The 21,248-nt window shown below is 40.4% G+C and overlaps 1 protein-coding gene across 1 annotated transcript in view; it reads left to right on the forward strand.

Moving 5' to 3' along the window:
- Positions 1-21,248, forward strand: part of LOC138424570 (uncharacterized) — a 404,438-nt gene that overhangs the window by 313,235 nt on the left and 69,955 nt on the right. Inside the window, exon 3 of the mRNA XM_069561725.1 lies at positions 15,424-15,610. Within this exon, the coding sequence (XP_069417826.1) occupies positions 15,424-15,610 (187 nt within the window). The remainder of the gene's footprint in view (positions 1-15,423; positions 15,611-21,248) is intronic.

Here is a 21,248-nt window from a genome sequence, read left to right on the forward strand (position 1 = left end):
CAATGTCATCGATAGAAAAGAGAACTGTGGAGCGGAGTTAATACAGATACTCTGGCTGGGATGATTTTAGAAATCTACTATCCTCCATGGGCTACAGTACTCAACGTCCCAGAGGCAGCTCTATATTGACCTTGACAACCTGCTTACACCTGGATAAAGCCTCATCTTTTAATGTCCCCTGAGAGGGGCTTACATAGAACAATGCCTTCTTCTCTTCTTGAGTTGTTCCGTCATAAAAGATTTTGTAAGTTTTCTGTAACTCAGTTCATTTGCATTATTTGCCCACAAGTCTTCTTTCCCTTTAGAAAATGTGAGCCTTTGGCTTAATCATTCTAAAATTGTAATACATATGAGTACTGCTAAATTCAAGTTTCTGGGTTTCACCCCAGATGTTCTGAATCAATACGTCTGGGTGCCTTGGATCTGCATTTTGAATGAAGGTTTGTTGCAAATGGTCTGTTGACCCCACTTTGAGATGCTCAGAAACAGTATTCTCAATGACATGTGTTCTTCAAGTCTTCCTGTTCTTGTGAGTGCCAAGCCCTTGGTACATGTCTGCTGAGAAAATTAAGGCCATTTCTATCCTTCTACTGCAAATATAGACTATTTGGAAAACTTTGTAGCTACTTTGGACTAAGCTTCTTTTAATGATCACTGGTATTGATTTTCAATGCCATCTTTCTCAGACATTGCTCATAGTTCTGTTTGTTTGTTGTTGTTGTTAGGATCCAGAAGTTATGTGTTAATGAAGTTACTTAAGCAGCAATTTATCTTTAAAAAGCATTAGCAAATTTCACAAACATTTTACATTCAAACTATTAGGCGATAGATTGAAAGGTAGACTAAGAAATAGTAATCCATTTGCAGGTGCTTCTAACAAGAAAAAAGAGACAGCTTAAAAGAAACATTGGATTCCCCTTTCCTGGTAATACAGAGGAATTTTTACTATTTGCAATGTCAAATAAGATTTGATTAGAAAGATTCATAGAACCCAAATTCACAGGAAACCCAACAGTCATTTTTGCAATAATGAGACCTCCCAAGCATGAAATAGATGCATAAATTGGAATTTGATAGAGTCAGAAAATCTAGGATCTCCTCTTAAATTATAAAATAAAATCTTAGCGTTCTCCTGCCAGTTTTTGTGACAGTCATTACTTTTATATTTGCACCAAAAATTCTAAAAGATGAAGAAAACAATAAGAAGTATATGTTTGCCTAACATCTGTTGACATTTTGTGAGACTAAAAAAAAAAAATGAACAAAGGATTTAGTGATTTGCTCTAAAAATCATTATAGGGCATCACCAATTATTTTAGCATCTTCTGGCATTAGTGAACTGCTGGAGGTTTTTATCCATTATTTTCAAGAAATTTCTGCTGGAAACCCATTTGTCATAGTGACTTCATAATCAAATTATTGGATGGCACAAAACTGAACCATTTGGAACTTTGGTGAACAAAAGCATATTTATTTCCCTTTCTACAAAAAACTTCATCTAACAGTCAAGGCAAATTATTCTAAACTAACCACCTGTGTGGTTCTCATTTCAAAATGAGAATAAAAATTCAAAACACTCAAGAGCTTGCCTCACCATGATCTTCCAGCCATGCCCTGTCTAAAGTTCTCTGAACTTGGCATCTGTTCTTTGGAGGTTCTGCTGTTCCCTGAAATGTTAGAGACAAGTCCATCTGCTAGCTTTGTCCCCAGGAGGAATCAGGTTAGGAGTCGTCATGTATCTTGAAAAGAAAAACTCTAAATCAAACTCTGAATCCCAAGGTAAAAGACCAAAGACAATATAACATTTTAATTTCCCTGATGTCAAAGAATATTCTGAAAAGACACTGGTTTAAAAATAGAATTTGACTAGTGTACTTCCCTGGTGCTTCCCTGGTGGCTCAATGGTAAAGAATCTGCCTGCAATGCAGGAGACCCAGGTTTGATCCCTGGGTTGGAAAGATTCCCTGAAGAAGGAAATGGCAACCCACTCCAGTATTCTTGCCTGGAGAATCCCATGGACAGAGGAGTTTGGTGGACTATAGCCCATGGGGTCACAAAAGAGTCAGCCATGACTTAGTGACTAACAGATCACTTAGAGAGTGTGCTTCCCTGGTAGTTCAGTTGGTAAAGAATCCACCTACAGTGCAGAAGACCCAGGTTTGATCCCTGGGCGGGGAAGATCCCCTGGAGAAGGAAATGGCAACCCACTCCAGTATCCTGTTCCATGGACAGAGAAGCCTGGCAGGGTTGGCCATGGGGTCGCCAAGAGTTGGACACGACTTAGTGACTAAACAACTACCAGTGAGCATCCAAAACTTAAACAGAATCACATTTTTCAGAGTGAAACCATGGTGGAAGCAGTGGAAGAAAAGTCAACTTCAAGACAGTCTCCATGGTCTTCAATTTCTCTGCATCAGATCTACAGAGGTGGGAGGAAATAGCTTTCTTTGTAAAAATTGCTGGCTAGTTTAAGTTTTCCCCAAAAGTAATGCTGGATGTGAAGAAAATACCCATGTTTTCAGGAAAAAAAAAGAAATGGAACAGGAGAACTTTATCTTGTGCTTCATTGCATGATGACTTGTTATTCAGTTTACTTGAATTTAGAGACAAAACAGACCTTAGGCAACTCATTCATCTAAATCAATGAACTGTTCTCTCCTGAGTGTGTGCTCAGTTGCTTCTGTCCAACCCTTTGAGACCCTATAGACTGTAGCCCACCAGGCTCCCCTGTCCATGGGATTCTCCAGGCAAGAATACTGGGAGTACATGGAGTGGCCATGTCCTGTTCCAGGGGATCTTCCTGACCCAGGGATTGAACCTGTGTCTCCTGTATCTTCTGCATTGCAGGAGGAGTCTTTATGCTGCAAGGCACCTGGGAAGCCCTGTTCCTATCTTACAAGACCAAAATTAAGTGATTCCTAAAGATTATACTTTTATGCAGTCCCTAAACTATAACATGAAGCAGATATGGAAAGGTTTGGAGAGGTTTTCCCTGCATCTCACGGACATTATTCTCTTCCTTTAAGATATTTAACCCACAATTGCTCTTCTCTGGGGTCTGCAGATGATAAGAGCAGTTCCAGAGTCCAGCTCAGAAACACCTGTAGGCTCTATTTGTCTGGAAATTTCTGGGCCTGGGCTGGTGGAAATCACAGTAGGCTCAGGGTCAGGGGCTCAGACCTTGTGGTTTACTTGTATAACTTGGTCTAAGACGTTTAACTTCTCGGAGCCCCAATGTCCTCACCCGAAGCTCTAGCTTTCTACATTGGGTGACATATCAGTTGCAAACCTCCACTAGTCAAGAGAAAGAGATAAACCTCCAAGTAACAGGAGCCTCCATGGTTTGTGTTGATAACAACTAACTTTCATTGAAGACCTACAATGTGCAAAGCAAAAGTCCTTCACATCGATCACAAAATTGGAAAATAGGAAGGTTTTTTTTTTTTTTTGGTTTGCTTATTTTATTTTTATGAAACTCTGCACATTTTAGCATGGAATACCCCAGAAACTGTAACTGCTTTGTATATACTGCTGGACTCCTTGCAGATACACTACAAGAGGAGTGAAAGGGAATAGGGTTTTTTTTCTTCTTTCCTCCAGACTCACACCTATGTAACTCATTGATCATCCATCCACACAACAAAACTACATCACCTACTCATAGGAGAATACCCATTCACAAATATTCAAATATACCAAGCAGAGAGAAGGAGCCCACCTAATCAAAAATGGGCACAGAGCAAGTTTTCCATAGTAGTCTTGTATCACATCAATAAGGTGTGTTAGCTGGGGCATCTAAGGAAGGGCTCTTGCCCTAAGAGCAGCCATGGCTAATGAACTCTTTAACACTTATGTACTAAAACTTGACATTTTTCTGACAGTACTTTCAAAAATATAGGGTGAAAGTCTATCCAGAACTGTGGGAGAATCGATGCATTCATTTTTTAAAAAAAATTTCAACAAATATTTATTGACTTCCTAGTAGGATGTCCTGGGATACAACAAATAGGGAAAGTCTCCCCCATAATGAAAGACAAATGAGGAGACAAAGGAAGTATACATAACCAATACATTCATGTGAATGAATTGTACCAACTTAATCTCTTCAACGGTAGTAGCACATTGGGTACCAAGATGGACAGGGCATTTGACCTGGGAAACGGAATATCTCTCTCTCTTAATTTCTTGACTTTTCTCTGACCTATGTCCCCTTGGATGATGTCACTCTGAGGTTGTGTATTTGCCACTAAGACATATTAAAAAGACGTTTAAACTTCTGTGGCAGAATAATAGTGTTAAGCATTTACCAGTAGGTTTTTCCTTGGTATTTCCTTTCTTTCACCAGTGGAGGAAAATTCATATGGCTCTTTAAAACTACTTCTGTTAGGGTCTTGGGGTTCTTCAGACACATTATAGGAAGAAAGCTAAGTAAAGGGCTTGATGCTTTTTAACTAAATGAAGTCAAGGCCCTCGTATAAGAATAAAGCAACAGAATGAAGTTAGAGTGGCTGCAGAGCTGATGTGTACATTGTAACTTCAGGTGAGTGAACTTGATTTCTAGCAGAAGGCATTCTATCAAATTTAATTTTCTTTCACAAACTTAGGGTGAGTGAATGCAATTTCCCATTTCAAGCAAACATGTCTCTGAGATTAAGCAAGTATGTAGTGTGTAGTCCATAGAATAAAACAATAAGGTTTAGAGTCAGTATTTCTCCAAGGAAATTCTTGCACAAAAGTCAGAAAATGATTTAATGATCACAAAATACAGAATAAATATAAGCATGGGGGAAAAAGACCTTCACCCCAAACTTGCCATTTATATTCTTAGTCTGCTTGAAGTAAAAATCGTCCACTTTCCAGCTATTATATTAAGATGTTCTGGCTAACTTAGTGCTTTGTATTCACTAAGTCCTATGCCAACATTCTTTAAAGTTCTTTGTTAAACTCATTACTGAAGCTTATGATCCTCTGGCTTTGGTCACAATTTCAGCCAATGCCGAATCAATTGAATTTCAGAGAAAGGCTAACTTTCTATTTTTGTTACTCCCTAGCATCACCCTGATACTTACAGCTGGTGCTTAATGCCTTGGGTAAAAGTGATGGTGTCTAAAGAGGAAAATAAGTCATTTTCTCTGATTTGTTCAAAAGTCCAACCCTCAAAGAAAAATTAAAAGATGCTAGTGCAGAAACAGTGCAACAGGTTCATGGGAATGCTTGACTATGTAAATGAAACACTGCTGCCCCAGGGGTTAGAAGAGATTCCCTAGAGAAGAGGGAGGAGCAATGAGGAGTCGATGGGTGGGGATGGGGGGTGGGGAAACTTGAGGAAGGAGGGCCTGTGAATAAAAACACAGTGGAACAGGAGAAAATCAACCCTCTTTCCTGGGAAGAGTGTCTGGAGAGGCAAGATCCCAGGGTAGAAATGGCTACCTCTTGTATCAACATAAATTTGCCAGAGGCAAACACAGTATACCCCTGTCCATGGTGCGGTGGAAGCAGCATACTCGCCTTGTGCCCAGATATACGAAAATTAGTAGGTTCCTGAAACCTTGCAGAGGGTATGAGGGTGATAAACAGCAAGGACCAAACAGGATATTTCTGTGTTCCTGTGATGCCAGCAGGAAGAGATGATGACTCAGGCTGGAAGGCCCGACCTTCCTGCTGACCATCCACCCCTGTGCCCTGGTTTGTTGTTGCCCAGTAGCTCAGTCATGTCTGACTCTTTGTGACTCCACAGACTGCAGCACACCAGGTTTCCCTGTACTTCACCATCTCCCAGAGTTTGCTCAAACTCATGTCAGAGATGCCACCTGACCATTTCATCTTCTGTCATCCTCTTTTCCTCCTGCCTTTCTTTCCCAGCATCAGGATCTTTTCCAATGAATTATCTCCTCACATCAGGTGGCCAAAGTATTGGAGCTTCAGCTTCAGCATTAGTCCTTCCGAAGAATATTTAGGGTTAATTTCCTTTCAGTTCAGTTCAGTTCAGTCGCTCAGTCATGTCCGACTCTTTGAGACCCCATGAATTGCAGGACACCAGGCCTCCCTGTCCATCACCGACTCCTGGAGTTCACTCAGACTCACGTCCATTGAGTCAGTGATGTCATCCAGCCATCTCATCCTCTGTTGTCCCCTTCTCCTCCTGCCCCCAATCCCTCCCAGCATCAGAGTCTTTTCCAATGAGTCAACTCTTCACATGAGGTGGCCAAAGTACTGGAGCTTCAGCTTTAGCATCATTCCTTCCAAAGAAATCCCAGGGCTGATCTCCTTCAGAATGGACTGGTTGGATCTCCTTGCAGTCCAAGGGACTCTCAAGAGTCTTCTCCAACACCACAGTTCAAAAGCTTCGATTCTTTGGCACTCTGCCTTCTTCACAGTCCAACTCTCACATCCATACATGACCACTGGAAAAACCATAGTCTTGACTAGACGGACCTTTGTTGCCAAAGTAATGTCTCTGCTTTTGAATATGCTATCTAGGTTGGTCATAACTTTCTTCCAAGGAGTAAGCATCTTTTAATTTCATGGCTGCAGTCACCATCTGCAGTGATTTTGGAGCCCCCCATAAATAAAGTCTGAAACTGTTTCCACTGTTTCCCCATCTATTTGCCGTGAAGTGATGGGACCAGATGCCATGATCTTCATTTTCTGAATGTTGAGCTTTAAGCCAACTTTTTCACTCTCCTCTTTCACTTTCATCAAGAGGCTTTTTAGTTCCTCTTCACTTTCTGCCACAAGGGTGGTGTCATCTGCATATCTGAGGTTATTGATATTTCTCCTGGCAATCTTGATTCCAGCTTGTGTTTCTTCCAGTCCAGCATTTCTCATGATGTACTCTGCATAGAAGTTAAATAAGCAGGGTGACAATATACAGCCTTGACGCACTCCTTTTCCTATTTGGAACCAGTCTGTTGTTCCATGTCCAGTTCTAACTGTTGCTTCCTGATCTGCATACAGATTTCTCAAGAGGCAGGTCAGGTGGTCTGGTATTCCCATCTCTCAGAATTTTCCACAGTTTATTGTGATCCACACAGTCAAAGGCTTTGGCATAGTCAATAAAGCACTCGTTTGATCTTCTTGCTGTCCAAGAGGACTCTCAAGAGTCTTCTCTAGCATCACAGTTCAGAAGCATCAATTCTTAAGTGCTCAGCCTTCTTTATGGTCCTACTCTCACATCTGTACATGACTACTGGGAAAACCATAGCTGTGACTATACGAACTTTTGTTGGCAACGTGACGTCTCTGCTTTTTATAGTTTAAATTTCTAGGAACTGAGTGTAGTTCCTAGAAAGGAGATGAAAATACTTTTAGTGATTTAAAAAAAGATTTGCCTTTTATGAAATGAGAACTTGAAATAGGAACTAAGTTGAGTTAAAGAAAAAGTTCCACTTAAGGGGGGTTCAGGATTGGGAACTCATGTACACCCATGGTGGATTCATGTCAATGTATGGCAAAACCAATGCAGTATTGTAAAGTAAAATAAAGTAAAAATACAAATTAAAAAAAAGTTTATGAACAATGTTCCTGCTATGTTTTTATAAAGATTTTGGTATTTCAGCTTAACTGAAGTTAGTTGGGAGTGGTTCTTGTCAGAAACTTGTTTAGGTAAATAGATTTTCTGTCTTTTGTTCAGGTGGTTTGATTTTGTTTGTTTGGTTGGAAGGAGTCTGAGGAAGAAAGGGGGAATCTCTTTAAATTAGAGTGGAAAGCAAAAGTGGTTGTTTTGAAGTCCCTAGTTTGGATCCTGGATTGGCAAAGACTTTTTCTAGATAAGCTAATAACGTTTGAAAAAATTACAGTTCAGTTCAATCGCTCAGTTGTGTCCACCTCTTTGTGACCCCATGGACTGCAATATACCAGGCTTCCTTGTCCATTACCAACTCCTGGAGCTTGCCCCACAGAGTCAGTGATGCCATCCAACCGTCTCATCCTCTGTCATCCCCTTTTCTTCCTGCCTTCAATCTTTCCCAGCATCAGGGTCTTTTCCAGTGAGTCAGTTCTTTGCATCAGGTAGCCAAAGTCCTGGAGTTTCAGCTTCAGCATCAGTCCTTCTAATGAATATTCAGGACTGATTTACCTTAGGATTGATTGGCTTGATCTCCCTGCAGTCCAAGGGACTCTCAAGAGTCTTCTCCAACACCACAGTTCAAAAGCATCAATTCTTTGGTGTCCAGGTTTCTTTATTGGAGAAGGAAATGGCAACCCACCCCGGTATTCTTGCCTGGAGAACCCCGTGGAGGGAGGAGCCTGGTGGGCTGCTGTCCATGGGGTTGCACAGAGTCGGACACAACTGAAGTGACTTAGCATGCATGTATGCATTGAAGAAGGAAATAGCAACCCACCCCGTATTCTTGCCTGAAGAGTCCCAGGGACAGAGGAGCCTGGTGGGCTGCCGTCTATGAGGTCACACAGAGTAGGACACGACTGAAGCAACTTAGCAGCAGCAGCAACAGCAGCTTTCTTTATGGTCCAACTCTCACATCCATACATGACCACTAGAAAGACCATAGCTTTGACTAGATGGACTTTTGTTGGTAAAGTAATGTCTGTACTTTTGAATATGCTGTCTAGGTTGGTCGTAGTTTTTCTTCCAAGGAGCAAGCATCTTTTAATTTCATGGCTGCAGTCACTGTCTGCAGTGATTTGGGAGCCCAAGAAAATAAGTCAGTCACTGTTTCCATTGTTTCCCCATCCATTTGCCATGAAGTGATGGGACCAGATGCCATGATCTTAGTTTTCTGAATGTTGAGTTTTAAGCCAACTTTTTCACTCTTCTTTCATTATCATCAAGAGGCTCTTTAGTTCTTCGCTTTCTGCCGTAAGGGTGGTGTCATCTGCGTATCTGAGGTTATTGAGATTTCTCCCAGCAATCTTGATTCCAGCTTGTGCTTCATCCAGCCCACAAGCATAAGGATTAAAATTCTTTGGTATCAAGTTTAACCTTGCTCTTAAAGCTGTTATAACGTTTGAAAAGTTGAATGTAATCAGTGATTTTTCAACCCTAGCTCTATGTCATGATCATCTTCAGAACTTCTTATAAATAGCCGCACCCCAGACTTATCCCAGACCTACAGAATCAGAACCATTCCTGCTGGGGTCTGGTACTTAACAGCCTTTCTGGGTAATCACTTATTAAATAGCCACAAGCCCCTCGAATGGCTAATGCGGATGGAAACCTGGGAAACCTGTTTTACTGCAGCAGACTACAAGTACTTTCGAAAGTCATGGGCATGGTAATTACTGCATTTACTCACAAACAGTAACCACCAATGGTTTGCTAGGCTCTCCAGGGATTACTATATACAGGTAAATAGGCTTTTAAGACTTATAAACAATATAAAATGCTGTTTCAGCTTCAACAGTTCAATGTGAGAAGCATCACATAATCCCAAAGATGAACTAAAGTCTAGGAGTTGGGCAGTATGTGAGCAGTATTGCCAGCCATGCCTAGGAGCTGGTCATGCTCACACAGCTGACAGTCAGGGGGCTTCAGCAGGTGCCAAGCAGCCTGCTCTGACAACTCCATATTAGATAATGTCTCCAAGATGCTATTGGATCACAGCATTGCTCCAAAGCCTTCAGAGGTTCCCTACTGCCCATGGATGACCCTAAAGACCCTGAAGCTCTGACCCACCTTTCCTAGCCTATTCTACTATTGCCCTACAGTAATCCTCCTCCAGTCAAACAGCTTTCTAACTGAATCTCAAATACTTAGCCACCTCTAAGCCTTGCTCTTCCATCTGCCTGGAAGTTCCTTCCTCTAAACTTGATCTACTGCCAACTTACTCACTCTTTCAAGCCCACATCAATTATTCCCTTCTCAATAGACCTTTATGTATTCCTTTGCTAGGGCTACCATACAAAGTTCCACAGACTGGGCAGCTTAAATAATGGATATTTATTTTCTCACAGCTCTGGAGTTTAGAAATCTGAGAACAAGGTGTCAACAGAGTTGGCTCCTTTTGGGGGCTGTGAGGGAAGCATCCACACCAGGCTTTGTCCCTTGGCTTACAGATGCCATTTCTCCTCATCTTCACATCGTCCTCTCTCTGTCCATGTCTGTGTCCAAATTTCCTCTTCTTAAAAAGAGGCCAGTCATATTGGATTAGAGCCCACTCATTTTAATTTAATTACCTATCTCCAAATACAGTTGCAGTCTGAGGCACTAGGGGTTAGGACTTCAATATATGAACTTTGGGAGGACACAATTTATCCCATAACAACTGCCTTCTGGTTGTTTATTTCAGCCAGAAGTGATCTTTCTTCCTCTGCTGACTGTCTCCACTGCATGTAACGCTTAGACACAACTGGACTTCTATCTTCTTTTCCCAGCTAGGGACTGTCACTCTGCACAGTAAAGGTATATTACAGTAGAAGCTGCTTAATGACCCCACCTGCAATTGCTGCAGATGAGTGGTCACTCTTGTCCTCCTTGCCACCAACACCAAGGGCCGACAGGGAGCAGGCCTCCTTCTGTTCTGACTGGCTGAGTTTTAAGTTCACCAAGAATCAGTTTATTTTATTGAGGTGTAGTTGATTTACAATATTGTGTTAGTTTCATGTATACAGCATAGTGATTCAGAATTTTTGCCAATTGTATTCCATTATAGATTATTACAAGATAATGAGTATCAGTTCAGTTCAGTTCAGTCACTCAGTTGTGTCTGACTCTTTGCGACCCCATGAATTACAGCACTCCAGGCCTCTCTGTCCATCACCAACTCCCGGAGTTCACTCAAACTCACGTCTGTTGAGTCCGTGATGCCATCCAGCCATCTCATCCTCTGTCGTCCCCTTTTCCTCCTGCCCCCAATCCCTCCCAGCATCAGAATCTTTTCCAATGAGTCAACTCTTCGCATGAGGTGGCCAAAGTACTGGAGTTTCAGCCTTAGCATCATTCCTTCCAAAGAACACCCAGGACTGATCTCCTTTAGAACAAACTGGTTGGATCTCCTTGCAGTCCAAGGGACTCTCAAGAGTCTTCTCCAACACCACAGTTCAAAAGCATCAATTCTTCGATGCTCAGCTTTCTTCACAGTCCAACTCTCACATCCATACATGACCACTGGAAAAACCATAGCCTTGACTATATGGACCTTTGTTGTCAAAGTAATGTCCCTGCTTTTGAATATGCTATCTAGGTTGGTCATAACTTTTCTTCCAAGGAGTAAAGTGTCTTTTAATTTCATGGTTGTAATCACCATCTGCCGTGATTTTTGGAGCCCCCCAAAATAAATTCTGACACTATTTCCACTGTTTCCCCATCTATTTCCCATGAAGTGATGAGTATAATTCCTTCTATATCCCTTGGCTTATCTATTTTACATATAGTAGTTTGTATCTCTTAATCCCATAATCCTGATTTGTCCCTCCCCTCTTACCTCTCCCATTGAATAGCTGTTAAGTTTGTCTTCTATATCTTTAAGTTTATTTCTGTTTTACATACACATTCATTTGTATTATTTTTTAGATTCCACAAATAAGTGATATCTTACAGTATTTGTCTTTCCCTATCTGACTTATTTCATTGGGTGTAATATTCTCTAGGTCTGCCCACACTGTTGCAATCGGTGTTATTTCATTATCTTTTATGGCTGAGTAGTATTCCATCATGTATCTATATCCATATGTCTTTCTCTCTATATACAGATATATATACCACATCTTTTTAATCCAATCATCTATTAATGGGGAATTGTGTTGCTTCTGTTAGGTAGTTATAATAGGGAAAAGGAGTCCAGAATGGTGGTGGCTAAAAGATAAGGAAAGGAAAAGCCCGTGAAAATAGAACAAAGGAAGTCCAGGACTGGAGTGAGGACCTCAGGTGGAACAAACAACACTCCTGGCTAGCCCAATTTACATAGGGCAGGCCCAGGGGGAGAAAAAAAAAAAAAACATATAAAAAGAGGAGCCAAAGGGCCGGGGCCCTCTCTCTCCCCCACTGCCACCCCTCCCACTCCCTGTGCTGGGCCTCGAAGATGGATTTTCCTGCTATTTTCTAAATAAAATAGAACTGTAACATGGAGCTGTAACACTGATTTGTCTAAGAGCTATAACACAGTCTGTTCGAGATCTGAGAGCTATAACATGGTCTGTATAAGACCCGAGAGCTGTGACATGCCAAGGGCTTTAACGTCCATCACTCCAAATCTTTGTTGTGATGAGACAAAACCGAGGAGCATACACTCGCCTGACACTTCCATATCTAGTCTATTATAAAGAGTGCTGCTATGAATATTGGGGTGCATGGGTCTTTTAAGAATCAGTTGTTTTTGATTCAACACCTGTGTATGCATTGTTGGACTTAATGTATTAACACAGTTTAGCTAACTATTATGTGAATCCATGAAAGGTGAGGGCAAAAGGAAGGAATTATTTTTATGAAAATAAAGATGACTGCTTTGGAAAAGCTTATTGAAAGGGAGCTTCTAAAATATTGCTATACTGGGACTTCCCTGGTGGCACAGAGGATAAGAATCCACCTGCCAATGCAGGGGACATGGGTTCGGTCCCTGGTCTGGGAAGATTCCATGTGATGTGGAACAGCTAAGCCCATGCACCATTGCTAAGTAGCCTGTGATCGAGAGCCTGTGAGCCACAACTACTGAGCCTGTGTGCTGCAGCTACCGAAGCCCAAGCCTAGATCCCATGCTCCAAAAGAGAAGCCACTGCAGTGAGAAGCCTGCATACCGCAACTAAGAGTAGCCCCTGCTCACTGCAACTAGAGAAATCCCAGACAAAAAAAAGAAAAAAATGAAGGCCCAGTACAGCCAAAAAAAAATTTTAATTGTTATATTATGCATAAGTGAGACAATTATAAGACTTAAAGGAAAAAATGACAGTTACAGCCTGGAGGCCTCTGCTCTCAGAGTATTCTATGAGCGTCTTTAAGTTCTTACACTAAAGCAGCTATAAATTCAAGGAACCCCAACCTGGGAATTGTATAAATGTGGTTTGTGAAAGACAACTCCAATATCAAACCCAGATTTTAAGGAGACTTTTCTTCTCCTGCATCAAATGATTCCTGAATGAATACACAGCTTTAATTTCAAAGAAAATGTTTATAGTATATATTATTTTTTTAATGACTTCATTTTTTTTAATGACTCTTCATTTTTCTTTGTCACTTCCAGTCAATGATCCAGTCCCCCATCCCTCTTGCAGAAACTTAGAAGGACCTCCCTGAATGAGCTCCCATTCAGTACAGTGAAGGATTGTACTGAGATATGTTTTTCATAAACAAAGAAGGTACCAGAGCTGCCTGCAGGATTTGCTAAGCTCTGAGCAGCAGCTGACAGACCTAAGGTTTGAGGAATAATAAAGCTTCTTTCCAAACAAAGAACTCCAGGCAATTGCTGCTGCCAATATTTCTGAGCAGAGACACACTGGAGACTGGCTGCCTTTGTTATCACAACCTATCGCCTCTCTGGCCAGAAGAGGAAGGCCTCTACTGGGGTCCCTCCCAACCATACCCACACCCACAAATCAGTCCACTCATTGGCGTTTGAGCCACTATTTATGGAATGCCTGCTCATACCAGCCAGTTGTACCCTGAGAACCATTGGAATCTTTTCCAGAACCAAATTCCCTGTACAGTTGTATCAATATGTTACCACAGCCCCTTCTCTCAGGAAACAAAACATATTACAGTTACCTACAACAGAAAGGATGCCTAATCTTCACTCAACTCCTGTCTGCTTTAAGAGAACAAGGAGCACACAGAACCCATCAGTATTTTTTGTTATTCTGAACATTAAAAAATAAGAATTACTGCTGGCCACTGAAAAAAAATTAAAACTAGACACAGCAATTCTTACAGATTTTTAGGTCAACTAAAATGTAGCCAGTTGCAGAAAAACTTGATGGGAAACCCACTCTTTATTTTGTAACTTATGGACCTCATTGGGGCAGAAGATTCTAGAATGGACACACAGCAGGGAGGAAGAGGCATGGAAGCATCCCAGCACCCAAAGATCATCAACAAAATGAAGTTCCTCAACTCACCATGGAGGAGGCGGCAGTTGCACTTGGGGATTCCTCATTAAACAGTAAGGGCTGTGCTTCAGCACCACTCAGCTGGGCCACTGTCATCTGTGCCTGCAGTATGGAATGAACTGCACTGTCACCTGGTGTGTTTTTCTTAAGGAAAAAGTTAAATGGATTATTAACTCTGTCACTACATACAGAATTACACTGCAAATCATCAGCTATTTCCCCCTCATATTAAATCCAAGATACAGGAAATTAATCTGCCTCCCACAGTTCTCTCACTCCATTATTTATCTACCAGCCTATTTCCTTTCATTCTCCTCCAAGTTCATTCTCACTCTCCTTTCCCTTCCCTAATCTTTACCTTCCTTGTCCCCTCCCCAGCTTTACTGCTAGCCTTCATGTCCTATACCCGAAGGAATGAAAACAAACAAATAAAATTCTGGGGTTGAACATAGAGAATAGCCTAAGAATCCTAAAGCTGGAAAGACTGTTAAAGATGCAATTCAGTTCCATCCACTATTGACAAGCAAATTAAAGTGCTAAGAAGTGGAAGTTTGTCATGGCAGAATTTTTTGGCTCTAGGAGTTACTGTTTACAGCTGTCCAGTTGGTACAACTACAAAAACTGACTAAAGCAAAGACCATGTTGCACTCTTCTGATTCACTGAGGACCTTTGCTCTGAAGAATAGCAAATCTGAGATGGCTCTGTCACCTGGAAAATGTTTTAAAACCTTCAGTTGACTGCAATGGCATTCATGTCTCCTCAATTCTGCAATCACTTGTAGGCGTAGTGAGAGTTTATGTGAAAGCTGCATCTAATAAGATGTCTGTTGTATATCCATGCTAAGAGTTAAATAAACACCTCCATGGGATGTGCACTTTTTACATTCTCACATTTAAAACAGCCCCAGAACTCTCAGGAGAGTACTAATAAAAGACTGAGAGTACCACACGCTAGGACTATGTGTTATTCTTGTCAGCACCCTGAATCATGAGCAAATGCATTCTCTTTGGGGAATGGACATTTTTCTCAGTTTAAACAAGAATAAAATTCATCTTTTGAATACTCTGAAAATTCCACCTCCTCTATGTGTCTTATTTATTTGTTCATTTGTTTGTTTGTTTTTGCTGCATATTTAGACATAGCACTTCTTACCTTTGTCCTTGAATTTCTTATCTACGAGATGCTCTGCCTTTGGCCCAGGAATTTTTAGAATTAAGTCATGGAGAGAAGTGTTTTCCCAATACAAATTTCTGTATTATGGTACAAGTAATGAAAATTACTAGAGAGAGCTCCTCATTCTTTTTCATCTGGCAATCACCCCCAGGAGATAACATATTCACTGCTTTCATTTCTTTTGAAAAAGGGGTAAGTTATTCAATTTTGAAGCAAAATGAGATTGTACTAACTTCTGTCTCTCTCTCATCTAGGGTCAAACAGACATGGTGGTGTTCTGCCACTGGCAGCCAACATTAGTTCAGGTCAGGATGACTCATTGAGAGGAAGCAGTGAGAGGAGAAACAACGCCAGTCACTATTTCAAGCCGGCTGAGCTCAACTTGGCACCTCCAGGGCCTGAACTCACCCTGCCATTCCTCAGCAGAGGGACAACGTCCAGGTATGACATGGATGTAACATGGGCTATGAGATTCCATCCAACACTAGGGTTTGCTGCCAACAGAAGGCTAGGGAGGCACTGAATTCCGAGATATGCCCTAAAGATGAGGGAGGAATAGAACAAACACCCTTAATCTCAGTCACAGAATCAGAAATCAAAGCAGAAACCTGGGGGGTGATGGGGGGAGATGAATCCAGATCTCATTCCCTCTCAATGTAAAAGAATTTTAAAAGAGTTTTCTAAGAGCAGAAACTGCCACCAAGGGTGTAGGAGTCAGGCTAGCTATGGTCTGTGACTGGTCTGACAAAGGCTAACTCTTACCCAGATGTCCAATAAAAACACTTAGCAAGTATCATTTCCATAAGGCTTTGTCTACTCGAAACACAAGCCAATTGTTTGGGTCCAATTTATGAAGCAAGGTCTTACGAAGGTTATGGGGTGAGGAGGCCTGATGACAACTAAATTGCCTTAAATGGAGCTCAAAATACCACCTTAAACATTCTCCTCTCCCAAGAAATGCTTAATCATAAATCAAATGACTCAAACTGTATTAAAAATGACAAATAGAGCAAGCACTTACATCTCATTTTTTTCTTTTAATTCACCAATGCATCAAAGATTTTTGAAGGATATTATTCCACACACAAAAAGATGAAGTGTACCAGGAATGCAAGATTCCAGGGATAAAAGAAGAGATTAAAAATCAAATGGTGGACCAGGCTTCATGCTGAAAATTATTCTGAAAATAGACATACTCATTTTAAGACAAGGAGATGAGGACTGTCTGTTCTGAACTTGTAAGGAGTGGTGAATCTCACAGTAATTGGACACATGTTTTTCATCTTAGAAGAACTTATGAATCCATTTTAATGCATTAAAGTTCATGGGTACTATTTGTCCACAAGTAAGCTTTCTCCCCTTTTTCCCACTATGCATTCTTTAATGGGGTTTTGATTCAACGGGGGAAAAAAACCTTCCAAAACTCACTAATGTTTCCTGAATTGCCATTAGGCTAGCTTTAGAAGGAATTTTAAAGTATGTGCTAAATGAAACTTTCTGTCTAAGAATCTTTAATATTCTAATACTTTTGAGTAACAAGTTATTTTTATGTGTCCCTACTTTTATTGGTAGAAATTCATTCTCAGCAATAAGAATTATGAAGTGTCTAACTCACAATGCAAATTTGTCTTAACCTGGAATAGATTAGAAAGTGGATCAGGCAGGAAAGCTCAGCCTGGCAAATCATAACACACCTCTTCAAAAGGTACTGATGCCGAGCCTTTGGAGGGCTCATTGTGGAAGGAAAGGAGAGTGAATTCTGTGGAAGCAACTCATTTCTCCTCCCTTCATATTGATTACAAATACCTAGAATAGTCAACTGATTCTAAAGGCAGTAAACCTGCTGGTTTTTTCACAGCGTTTTTCAGTCTACTTGGAAACATCTGTTTTTAATTGCATTTGGATTTGAAAACTAATTTCGGGTGAGATTGGGTTCAGGCTCCAATCAAGTTGGAACTGAGAGATTATTGCTTATCCACGCATCCTGAAACTCACGGAGGGTTGAGGCCAAGGATACCACACTTTCCGAATGTGTGCACGAGGCACATGCATTTAGAAATGAAAAAGGAATGGCCTAATTCTCTCAGGGAAGCTTCTTTAAGGCCAATGATTTGGGGTTTTAGGTTACAGCTTTTAGACTCCGGATTCGACTTTGGAAAAGGTCAGCTGGAGGACAACACCCTCCCATGCATTCCAATACATGGAGCAGGAGATGAACAGTCATATGATCAAATCAAAATAAAAACAGTATTTTGGGTCCTTCGTTGAAAATATCATAAATCCAGCCCATGCTCCAAATTTGAAAGAAATGGAAACAAATACACTGTCTCCTAACACAATGGCATGGAGTTCTCTGCCCTTCATCTTACTAGAAGGTGAAGAAAGGAGAATGACTCAAGAATTCCCCTTTGTGCAGGTTCCGGGATTGCCTTTCTCACTCCAGGACCTGCTGAGGACACAGGTTCTGGAGTTAGTCCCAAGCTTGTCGCTCACTCACAATATATTTCTAGTATCCACTCTCTCCCTCAAGGCATCCAATTTTAAATGAAGCTTTTATTTTTCTGCTTCACAAGAAATATTTTGGGAGTATTTGTTCATGATCTATAGCAAAGTACTAAAAATCATAAAAGGTGGCTAAAGTGCAAAAAGCTATTTTGATTTCCTTTAATGTCCAAGTCCAAAAAATAACTGTAAAACTCATGCCAAGAATTCTTAAGTGATTATTTGATATTTTGACAACCCAGAATATGAGCCCTAGGTCTTTAACTTTGCAATTCTGAGCTACAACCAGTGCCAATTTTATCAGACTGATCAACTTCCCTGGTGGCTCAGTTGGTAAATAATCCACCTTCAATACAGGAGACCTGGGTTTGATCCCTGGGTTGGGAAGATCCCCTGGAGGAGTGCACAACCCACTCCAGCATTCTTGTTTGGAGAATCCCATGGACAGAGGAGCCTGGTGGGCTACAGTCCGTGGGGTAGCGAAGATCAGACATGACTGAGCAACTAAGTATGAACATGCATGTTTTCTGAAACTCAAACAACAATGAGTAAAAGAACATAAACATAATATTCCAGTTTGATTACATAACTATTATACATTTTAATAAACTAAGATATTGAAAATGAAGAGTACCCTCATATTTGTTCCCTACCTTCAAAGGATGTAAGTTTAAACACTATGGTTAATTTTAATGAAATTCATTACCCAATTAATCCAAAAGTTTTACTACCATAAGCTATTCATTTCTAAGAATCACTTGCATTGACATAAGTAAGAGCACTGGTTACCACTTACAAATTCTAAATGTTCTCTGGAGGGCTTTTCAGAGGTGAAAAGACTCTTTTTCTTAATACCCGCCATTAAATTCTAACAAGAAGTTTGTATCTAAAATATATCACTTTCAATGCTTAATCATGGCTCAACTTCTTTATCTGATGAACCAAAGAAAACCAAGGAACTTGCATTTGAATTTGATCCCCTACTAAAATGCTAATAACCTAGAACACATTGGGGGAAAAGAGAGTTGTCTTTATAAATGAATATCCCAAATATAATAATGAAATGCCTATGCCATTAGCTATTTACACTTCTTAGAAGAGACCATATAAAGCACACGTTTATGCCCAAATGGCACTCTGACGGCATAGAGTCCAAGAGAGTCAGGAAATAAGACTCTGAATCTCCCAAAAAGCCAGGGACACTGATGCTCCTGTGACCCTGGGCAGTGGGTGCCTTTCAACCCACGTTAAGTCCCTGTGTGCAGTTACAATCACAGCCCATGCCAACAGCGAAATGAGTCCCTTCAACAGACCTTCTTTGGGATTAATCGGAGTGAGAATGTTATTGGTCATTTTTTTCTTTTCACTTCACAATCCATCATGTAAAAAAAGTTTTAAAAATTGTATTTCTTTAGAATTTATGGCATCTTTAAAAACTTATTTTTATTTATTCATTATTGAATCATAGTTGATTTACAATTTTGTGTTAGTTTTTGGTGTACAGCAAAGTGATCCAGTTATACACACACACACACACCACACACATATATATGTATATATATATTTTTTTCCATTATGGTTTATTACAGGATGTTGAATATAGTTCCCTGTGCTATACTGGAGGTCCTTGTTGTTTACTTATTCTATGTATAATAGTTTGTGCCTGCTAGTCCCAAACTCTTAATTTATCCCTCTCTTCCCTTTTCCCTTTGGTAACCATAAGTTTGTCTTCTATGTCTGTGATTCTGTTTCTGGTTTGTAAAGTTAATTTGGATCATATTTTAGATTCCACATATAAGTAATATCGTATGGTATTTGTCTTTTTCTGATTTACTTCACTTAGTACAATAATCTCTAGGCCCATCCATGTTGCTGCAGATGGTATTATTTCATTCTTTTTTATGGCTGAATACTATTCCATCATGAGAAATGCTAGACTGGAAGAAGCACAAGCTGGAATCAAGATTGCTGGAAGAAATATCAATAACCTCAGATATGCAGATGACACCACCCTTATGGCAGAAAGTTAAGAGGAACTCAAAAGCCTCTTGATGAAAGTGAAAGAGGAGAGTGAAAAAGTTGGCTTAAAGCTCAACATTCAGAAAACAAAGATCATGGCATCGGGTACCATCACTTCCTGGGAAATAGATGGGGAAACAGTGGAAACAGTGTCATACTTTATTTTGGAGGGCTCCAAAATCACTGCAGATGGTGACTGCAGCCATGAAATTAAAAGACGCTTACTCCTGGGAAGAAAAGTTATGACCAACCTAGATAGCATATTCAAAAGCAGAGACATTACTTTGCCGACTAAGGTCCGTCTAGTCAAGGCTATGGTTTTCCCAGTGGTCATGTACGGATGTGAGAGTTGGACTGTGAAGAAGGCTGAGCGCCGAAGAATTGATGCTTTTGAACTGTGGTGTTGGAGAAGACTCTTGAGAGTCCCTTGGACTGCAAGGAGACCCAACCAGTCCATTCTCAAGGAGATCAGCCTTGGGATTTCCTTGGAGGGAATGATGCTGAAGCTGCAACTCCAGTACTTTGGCCACCTCATGGGAAGAGTTGACTCATTGGAAAAGACCCTGATGCTGGGAGGGATTGGGGGCAGGAGGAGAAGGGGACGACAGAGGATGAGATGGCTGGATGGCATTACTGACTCGATGGACGTGAGTTTGAGTGAACTCCGGGAGTTGGTGATGGACAGGGAGGCCTGGCGTGCTGCGATTCATGGGGTCACAAAGAGTTGGACACGACTGAGCGACTGAACTGAACTGAACTGAACTATTTCATTCTGTATACATAGGTATACACAATGGAATACACACACACACACACACACACACACTCACATATACCACATCTTCTTTATCCATTCATCTGTCAGTGGACATTTAGCTTGCTTCCAAGTCTTGGCTATTGTAAATAGTGCTGCTATGAACGTTGAGATACATGCACCTTTTCAACTTAGAGTTTTTATCTTTTCTGGATATATGCCTAGAAGTGGGATTGCTGGATCATATGTAACCCTATTTTTACTTTTTAAAGAAATCTCCATACAAACTGCTCTTGATATAAAATGCTAAAATGTCTTCCAGAAAGGCTATAACAATTTATACATTTACTCAGCAGAGTATGAGTGTGCCAACAAGTACTGCCCTTATCAGCTTTGATCCCTAAAGTTTCTTTATATTTGCTAATTTGATAGATTAAAAAGGTATATTACTTTGGATATATTCATTTTGCATGTATTCAATTCCTAGAGAGATTAAAGTGTTTTTCATGCATGTTCTAATTATTTCTATTTCTTCTTATTTAATTATATCTGTTTTAAAATCCTTTGTACATTTTTTGTTTGACTTTTTTTTCTTCTCAACTATGGAAATTCTTATTAACATTCTGTTATTCACCATGTGTTTTTCCTAATGTGTCCTTTATGTTTTGGTTCTATATCTATATTTGATGTTCAGACATGTCAAATATTTATAGTTAATTCTATAAATCTTTTCTTTTCTCATCCATTTCCTTCAAGATTAGAAAGTACTAAGTTTTAATATTTAAAATGTCTTCTATGTGTGAT

The sequence above is a fragment of the Ovis canadensis genome, chromosome 1, assembly GCF_042477335.2.
Source record: "Ovis canadensis isolate MfBH-ARS-UI-01 breed Bighorn chromosome 1, ARS-UI_OviCan_v2, whole genome shotgun sequence".
NCBI lineage: Eukaryota > Metazoa > Chordata > Mammalia > Artiodactyla > Bovidae > Ovis > Ovis canadensis.